This window comes from Haliaeetus leucocephalus, unplaced genomic scaffold, assembly GCF_000737465.1.
Source record: "Haliaeetus leucocephalus isolate CR32 unplaced genomic scaffold, Haliaeetus_leucocephalus-4.0 Scaffold395, whole genome shotgun sequence".
NCBI lineage: Eukaryota > Metazoa > Chordata > Aves > Accipitriformes > Accipitridae > Haliaeetus > Haliaeetus leucocephalus.
This window is the reverse complement of record NW_010972831.1, coordinates 2,190,238-2,198,974: the sequence shown is the minus strand read 5'-3', so window position 1 is coordinate 2,198,974 and position 8,737 is coordinate 2,190,238. Positions and strand designations below refer to the sequence as shown.

The 8,737-nt window shown below is 49.1% G+C and overlaps 1 protein-coding gene across 1 annotated transcript; it reads left to right on the top strand.

Annotated features, from left to right (window-relative positions):
- The first annotated feature begins 1,193 nt into the window (after positions 1 to 1,193).
- Positions 1,194 to 4,935, top strand: RHBDD2 (rhomboid domain containing 2). The gene is made up of 3 exons (XM_010573909.1): positions 1,194 to 1,611; positions 1,988 to 2,138; positions 4,355 to 4,935. The coding sequence occupies exons 1-3, from the start codon at positions 1,194 to 1,196 to the stop codon at positions 4,785 to 4,787; spliced, it is 1,002 nt and encodes a 333-aa protein (XP_010572211.1). The 3' UTR covers positions 4,788 to 4,935.
- Positions 4,936 to 8,737: the final 3,802 nt, after the last annotated feature.

Below are 8,737 nucleotides of genomic sequence, written 5' to 3'. Positions count from 1 at the left end.
CCTCCTCCGCCGCCTCGCTGCGGCCCGCCGCCCTCCGCGCGGGGGAAGGTGAGCGGGGGTCGCCGGGGTGGAGCAGCCGCCGCCTCCTTGGTCCTTCCGCCTCGCCGGCCCCTTGTCCCCGCGTCGGTCCCCCGTTCCAGGCCTTTCCCGAATCCCCCACCGAGCCTTTGCTTCCTTCCTCTCTGGGCCTGCCCCGTGTCCTGCCCTGAGCCCCTTGGTCCCCCCCTCCTCACCCCCCATTTCTGGGCACTTCCTCGAGTCCCTCACCGAGCCTGCTGCTCCCTCCGTGGCCCGCCTCTCTGGGCCTTCCCCATGACCCGCACTGTGCCCCTTGCTCCCCCCTCTCTAGGCACTTCCCCTGACCTGCACCGAGCCTGCTGGGCATCCATCTCAGCCCCCCTATAGCAGGCTGCTCTCCCCTCCGTCCCCATCTAGGGCCCTTGACACTATACAGAGAGGGTGTATGCTGTTAGGAGCTTGAGGGGTTTGTTTTCCTCAGTCCCTGTGGTATTCCCAAAATTATTTTTATCACACTTTTAATTCCCATGTTCCTGCTTGCCCCCGTGCAGCGATTTCTTTGAGCAGTCCAGTGCTGAGCTGATGGGTGAATTCCGCCATCTCCTCGTATGTCTCCAGGGGGACGGTCAGGTTGCACCAGGTTATGCCCTCGACTGCTGTTTTCCTGGCTATGGGACTGAGGTTGATGGGAGGGAGATAGAGAACTCTGCCTCAGTCCTCACTGAGTGCCCAGGAGAACAGCTAACCACAGAGCCTGGGAACACTTCTAAGGTCTGATAACCTCCAGGCATTTTTTGTGAGAAAAACCAGCCTTCTAGCAGTTTAAGAAGTGTTTATCTTTTGAGAAAAATCATAGTTACCATAACAGTTGTTTTTATATCTCTTGCCTTCTCTTTAATGAGACTGAAATTTACTACAGATACTCTTGCTTTTTTCCAGGCAGCTTCCCAGGAAGTAGCAAGAGTCAGTCCATATGTCTGCGATACCCAAGATAGCACTTGTTTTAACTCTATTTGGTTATTTATGCCTGGTTTTAAAGGCCTCGAGTTCCTTCTCTTCTACACCAGGATAGAAATGAAAGCTATTAATTAATCCTGTAGGCTCACTCTCCCTCTGCTCAAGCATGTCATTGTAGTGGTTTAAAACAAATTCATTGCTGCCTCTGCCTTTCTAATATGCTGGTGTGCTCAGTTCACAGGTTAGTTACCTATATCTTTGTCTACGATGACCTGATATCCTTGACCTGCGGTGCCATTATCATCTGGTATTTTGCGGGCAGCTTTGAGAAGAACGTTGGCACTGTGAAGCACTGCTTCCTCACCGTCGCATTTGCCGTCCTCTCCGCCCTCCTGTACCTCTTACTCGAGACCATTGTCTCGAAGGTGTCAGCGGTGGAAGATGCCAGAGGATTCATGCCAGTAGCTTTTGCTATGTTGGGTGTGTCCACCACCCGCTCACGGATGAAGAGGACTCTGGTTTTTGGGGTTAGAGTTCCAGTGGTGCTGATGCCGTGGTTTATGCTTTGCATAGCATGGTTTATCCCCCGCTCTTCTCTCTTGAGTAACCTGTGTGGGCTTCTAGCTGGGGAAGCCTGTATCCTTTCCACATGCGAAGCCCTGAACCAGAGTGGGATCGCTGGTTCACGAGGGGGAGGGCATGCTGTGGTTCTCATTGCTGAGATGCATAGGCTTGCACTCTTGCTCTGCATTAAATTCTCACTGGCTTTGCCGGTCTCATCACACCCAGTTCTGCATTTGTTTTTCACCTCGGGCTTCTGCTTCTCCTGTGGCTTTAGTGCACGCAGAGAACATGGAGCTGAGCAGGGCGATGGTCTGTGAAGATAGTGCTGGGTAAAACTGGGAGAATTCTCCAGGGAAAGTGGTTTGTGGCCAGACTGGAATTGTGTGTGGCTGTGTCAGAAATGAGTGTGTTTTGTCTGCAGTCCTCCTTAACATGCTGCTGACTTCAGATGGTCTTGGCTACTGTTTCTGCTTGGATTTTCCGGAGTCGGTGGGCACTAAGCTGGACCGGGTGCTCCCTTTCAGTCTGATAAAGAGGATACCAGGGCTGAAATATATCCCAGGGTCCTTAGCAGAGAGAAGAGCCTTTGAAAGCAGCAAGTAAGTACAAGAGTTCCTGTGAAAATATTACAATATAGGGGAATTTTGAGGTGTAAGTGGAGGCATTAAATTGCCTTTAAAAGCTGTATTGTGCTTGTTGTGTTCATAACCTGAGTGTTGGGAACATACTGACCCGTTAATGTTACACTGGTGACATTACTGTGACTAATACATTATCACACATTAACTCAAGCACGTCTTTCACTGAAAGCTAAATTGAGGTGAAAGACCTCTCATTTGCTGTAAGGGCAGTGTGTACACATGCAAAGGTATTGCAGCTCGGCTGCCATGAAAGTTAAGTTGTGCAGTTTTGCCCTAACATTAGGACTTATGGCATTTGTTTCTGGCTGTATGGCTCCCTGGGGCATGATCTTTATCTTTCTTTGCCCCACCTCACCTCCCAGGAATGCTGTGAAGTGAGTTGTGTCCAAATTTATGTAGGAGCAGAGCATTATAAATTAAAGATGTCACTTACGAAGTTCAATGTAGACCTTTCAATGCATGTTTTCAGTGTCAAGACAAGATTGCTTTACCGAAAAGAAACCTTGGGGCCTGTGGCTGGCATTCAGGAATGGTTCTAAGTTTGTGTATGTCACAAGCTGTGAGAACTCGCTTGTATTCTAAAAAGCTTGGAAATGTAGGTCAAATTTTTCCCTATTTCGTCATTTCAGTTTCACAGAGGAAGGATAGCTTTCTATTAAGGGTTAAATTCTATGTATTGTTTAAGCCATCAGCTCACTGTAAAGTGTTCTTTGAAGTGGAAGCACTCCCAAGTGTTTGCGTCTGCCCTTACCCATGGGGAAACCATAAAACAAACCCTTGCCTGCAGCAGGAGCATACCCCAGATCCATTAGGGCACTCAAACGTGTGAGTGCTTGCAGGAGAGGCCAGGCAGATTCGGCAGCATTTGTATTTTTACTCTCTCCCTTCTGTGCAAGTGCTGCTTTTGGGAGGAGGGACTGTCTCACTGCATGCTGAGCCTGTGTCTGCATCAGCCTAATGCTTCTGCTAATAACTGTTGCGGACAGCATCTCTGCTCTGTGTCTAAACCTGCTTTCTTTAGGTGAGATGACATAAGTAGACTGTTCTGGCTCAAAGGTATTTACATAAACATTTGACTATCAAGCAGGACGTGGGAAGGTGTTTCTAGGATGTTTCCATTTCTGCAGCTAAATTTGCATGTCTTTGTGTCTTGGACACAAGTTCTACATGTGCTTCTGAGGCTTAATTTTTATTATTTTGATTCTTATTCCCAAGTAAGAGCTCTTGATGGTTTGGGTTTGGGGTTTTTTTGGTTGGTTGGTTGGGGTTTTTTTAAATTTTCATAAGACTTCAGGCATCAACTTGCCACCAGATAGGAGACATTTCTAGGAGGTCCAGATTTTGACATCATGTTTGTGTGCACAAACAAAAAACCCCCAAACCAAAACAAAACCCCAAACCCCAAAACCACACCCCAAATAAAAAAAATAAAAAAATCCAAGCCCCAAAAGCCCAGCATGAGCCAGTCTCTTATTCTTGCTGGGAATCTGGCAGTCATGGTCTTCATGAATATTGTCTTGATTCTCAGCACTCATCTTAGTGTTGTGCGTGGGCTGAGCCATACTCCTGAAGTCCCAGAGGCTTTGGCTTCTAGGCAGATTGCCTCTCTCTTGATACGTTTTGGCGGGATGAGTCATGCCTTCTGTTGGCAAAGGCTGTTTCTAGACCTTGCTTCTGAATGATTAATTTTATTTGTAACTCTCTCCTCCTTCCCTTTTTGCTCTATACTCTGGGCTCTTACTCGCACCAAAGGCCTTTATGGCTTCTTGATAAATAACACTTGGCAGCTGTGACTTCTGATTAATAACTTAGCAGATGTGTCGTTCAGTGGAAGGCAGGGAGGATGCGTATGGAAATCTTAAAAGCACATTGCAGTTTGGCTTGCATATTTTTTGCACAAAGAGACTCAGGTCAAGAACCGTGCTTGTTCAGTGGGTGTGGAATTGGGGTGGGGTGGGAGTGGGAACATCTGTCCTGGGAGGCCAGTAAACCTATTTTTACTTAAGTGCTGCTTATAATAAGAGCTTCTCTTGTTGTAGTGAGTCTCTCTGGTGGATTGCAGTGACCTTTCTGAGCACTGGTCAGGAGGAAATCTACCCCCAGGGCACTTCCAGCACTAATTAGGCAATGCCAGTTCTCAACACAGTGTAATCTTCTGTTTTCTTCCTGCCCAGGATTAACCCTGCACCAGGCGCCTACCCCACCCAAAGCTACTACTGCTCTTCGCCTCCAGCTATTCCTGCTTTCCAGATGCAGCACCCTAATGCTCTGAGCCAGGGGTTTCAACACAGCTGCGCTCCAGGATATGGCCATGCACCGGGACACGAGGGATCTCAGCATGGCCATGCTGCAGGACACAGCCTCGCTTCTTCCCCCTACCAAGTCAGAGGTGCCTTTGGAGAGTGTTACGTGCAGGCCCATGCTGGAGCCTCGCCTGGACAGTGCTGCCAGCTGGGCAAGTTCTCCCCCCCACAGCACGTGTGTCTGACTGATCCACAGACACCTGCAGGCGTGGGCCCCCTGGCTGGGGTTCAGCAAGCATCAGGGTATCCAGCAGCCACTGTGTCTCCTGTTTCAGCTGAATTTTCAAGAGTGCAGGTGTGCTGATCCTCCAGAAAGCAGCAGGACTCTCATACTGTGGCAGGACCATTGTGTGATGCTCACACAGCAGTGCATTGCTGGCATCTTTGCTGTATCTGGGTGACTAGTGGAATGGGTTGGTAGCTCCAATGTAGGCCATTCCCCTGCCCCCTGGCACAGGCTACTTTAATTATAGTTACTTTATAATTTTTTTTTTACTTTTTGATAATGTAAAAAATGGGGATGGGGACTGTATCACCTCTGTGCGCTTCTCATCCTTTTGGAGTCTTTTTTTCATTGCTGTATTTAGCAGCTGCCTTTTTCCACACTGCCACTAGAGTTACAGTGCATCAGCTCCCTGACTCAAGCTAGGAACCGAATTGTCAAAACCCTGGACTAATCTGGGGTTTAACTAGGCTGCAGCAATAAGGACATGTCCTATCTACACTGAGGCTCTTAGCCTCCTATCTTGTTTACAGGTGTGGTGTAGCTCGGACCCAAAAGAGGTTGAAATCATGGAAACCTTAGTTTATAACTTAATATTTCAGCGGAGGAGGACAGATGTCTGTTCTGCTAATGACTTCTCCACTAAGAGTGTGCCTTGAAGGGGGCTTGTTAAACCAGGGCTGAGGCAAGAGGACAGAATACAGAACACCCTTTTCTGCCTGCCAAAACACAGCTCTAAAATGCTGAAGGTCCTTCTTAGCTGCAATCTGTGCGTGCATCAACATGTTGCCTTCATTTTCTGATAGCACTGCACTAGCTCAGCCTGCGTTGCCAGCACTTGTGAATAAGGCAACCTCAGATGCATGCAAAGTAGTGGAAGATTCTTCAGTAGGGGATTTTGGCCATTTGTTGAGCAAATGTATATAAATCCAAGGAGCTGGGAGGGACCTTAACAGTGGGTTAGAAGAATTAACTGGAATGTAGCAATGCCACTGGGGGTGTTCACACTGCTCAGCCTTAGATGTCTCACCCACCAATATTAGCACAATCTCTCTCTCTGTTTTCTTCAGAGCTGGTGGAAAGGTGTGTGGGAGAGGGGAGTTTTCAGCAAGGGATTCAGAGCAGGATGCAGCATTTGGTGCCTGTGGCAGTAACGAAGGAGTTTGGTCGAGTTGGTGGGACTTGAGCTTTATTTCCAGCTGTGTAGCTGCTTTACTGTGCCATGCCCAGGAGGAATCTTCTGTCTCTGTGTCTGTAAATCAGCCAGGATCTCAACTATTGCTCTTGACCCTTTGCTTAGAGGTTTTTTTTGTGCTCAAAAAAAAAAAAAAAAGCTACCTGAAGCACAAAGTGCCATTACTGCTCTTGGAGATGTTCTTGCAGTGACTAACTTGTCCCCCAGAAACTGCAGTAGTCTTGGGGCCCTTCCATGCTATCAGTGAGCCAGGGTCATAGGCAGCATTGGCAGCTGCGTGCTCCAAAGCATGTATGTGTCTCTTTCCGTTTTCAGTGTCTGAAGAAGCCCCGTGTTGCCATACAGCTGCTTATTTCTCCAGCAGCCCTTCTGGAATGACTGCCACAGTTACATGTGACCTCGCAGGGGCTTGCTTTGTGGGAAGACTGAAGTGAATGCTGAGGATTTAGACCTCAGATGCACGTTAGTAAGAAGCTCTGCTCACAAAGGCAGGCACCCCTGGGCAGGGGCTTTCTGCAGGAGGATGCAGCAATTTGGGAACCAGCCTGGAGTTGGCAGCCAGCTCTGTCTCATCCCTGGTTGTTTCACTCCTCCATGGGATCACAGATGGACTTGACTTCATGTTCTTGTTTTTCCTGCTGACAGCAATTGCATTGTTACATGTTTAGTGTGGAACAAAAACAGGATAAGGTGCTTGTTTGGAACTTAAAAGCATGTTTTTAATACCAGGAAAGAAATGCTAGACATAACATTGAAATGTTGATACTCCACTCTCATTAGCGCCTTGATTTTCCTCCTTGTGAGATCCTCCTCTGTAAACCTAGGAATTTTATGACTGTTTTTTTCCAGAAACATGCAGAAGCACAATGAGGACTGGTGGCAATTGCAAATGTTGTATACCTCCAAACTGTAAGCTTGAAACACAATCTGAAAGACAAACTGCTATGTGTCCTGGTTTGCTTTCAAGTGGGGAGCTGGAGCATGCCCCTCCGGGTGGTGGGCTGGGTGTGATGGGGACTGCAGGTCAGGCAGCAGGCATCTGAGGGTGCTAGCTGCGTGCCAGGCTGTTGACAAAGGACGCGCACTGGGGAAGACCGGTACTGCATATTGGAAAACACTCGTGGGGCTGGAAACTGGATATTTTTCCTTTCCAACTCTTATCGGCTGATCTGGTAAGAGATTCACTTTCCCTGCAGAGCCGTCAAAGGGATGGCGTGTTTCCAGTGAGTAGATTCACAGCTTTATAGTGGTAAAGGAAGCCCTAGCCTGTAAGAGTCACCGTTGCGTCACTGCTGGCAGTGGGAACAGTCCCAAGCCTGGCTGGTGTGGGGGACAGACAACAAACCCCTTTCCAGGAGGTAAGGTGGGCCCCTTGGTCCTGGCAGTGGGGGGACATGCTCATGCACGAGGGAGCAGGTACCAGCCGTTAGCCTTTCCATGCTGGGACAAGGCAACTGCCACAGCCTTGCAAGTGAGCCCTGGGGATGGGAAACGGTGGGATGGGCACAAAACCACAGTTTGGGTTTTTTTTCTCCTGCTCCCAGCTCTGTCATGAGCTTCTTGGTGACCTTGGCAGATCACTTGCTCTCTGTGATCAGCTTCCACTGTATCCATGGGGCTGCTCCAAGTCCAGCTGCACAACTGCCCTGGTGCCTACCTGTCACTTGAAATGTGTCATTCCTGTGTTCAGTGGCCTTCAGACAGACGTTTGTAGAGATAAAGATGATTTCTAGCAAGGTCTGTTCCCTGCCTTTCCTGAGGGCAGCTGTTTCACAGTGAAATACTGTCATATAAATCAGCTGAGGACCTTCTGCTGCTCCAGCTGTGGAGTCCAACCAAGTCCTAGTTCCCCAGGGCTGGTGGCAAACCCATAACTCCTCATCTGGGGAAGGGAAGTCGCTGGGAAGGAGGGAAGGGGTTGGGATGAGACATTTGCAAATGTGTCTAAGGCTGAAAAGAGAAATTAAATTTGTAAGAGAGGGACGTAAAAATGATCACCTCGTTGGGCTTTGGTATTTGCCTAACTAAGCTCACAGCAATGTTACTGATTGCATGTTGCAATAGCAGGTCATTTCCTTGGAGGGGAGACAGAGAATTAAAGTTTCTAAAGCAGGGGGGGGAAGGAAACAAAAAAAATCAATAAACTCCCAGTTCAGCCTAGGATGGCTGCCCCTGGGGAAGATGCTGTTCCTGAAGGTTTGTTATTTTGTGCTTCTGGTGGGTTCCCAGTAAAGCCACCACTTCTTTGAAGGTCAGGATTGCTTCTGCCCTGGAGGCAGAGTGCACAGTGAGTCCAGAAAGCCCCTTGGGTTGTCCCTTTTTTCCTGGGTGGGTCACTGCAGAGTGATGAGATTCTGGGGACAAGCACTGGGAGCTGAGCTAGCCGTTCCCCTGCGCTCAGGGCAGTGGTCCTGCTCTGACAGCTCAGTCCTGCTGTGGGATGGATGCTCCAGGAGAGCCCAGCTCCTTCCTCTCCGCTCTTCACTACCCACCATGGTGCGAGATAAAAGGAGTTGAGGTTACGTGGGGAAGCAGAGCCAACTCTAAGCTACATCACCACCCCAACTGGGAGCAAGGGGGGGGTACTGCAGTGTGGGGATGCCCGGCAGGAGACACTGATGTCAGAAGAAAAATGGGTCTGTATTCACTTTCCTGTCGTTCATTCATTTGTGGCAAAGCACACGTGGGCAGACGCTTATCCTGCATCGAGGGCCAGGTTAGCCCTGTGCCAGGGCCAGGATGCTGCCAAACACCACCTCCGCGGCTGTCCCACCGGGTCCCAGCTTGTTTGCCAGCACCGTGGAGGCTCTGTGGCCAAAAGTTCAGTCCCAGCCTG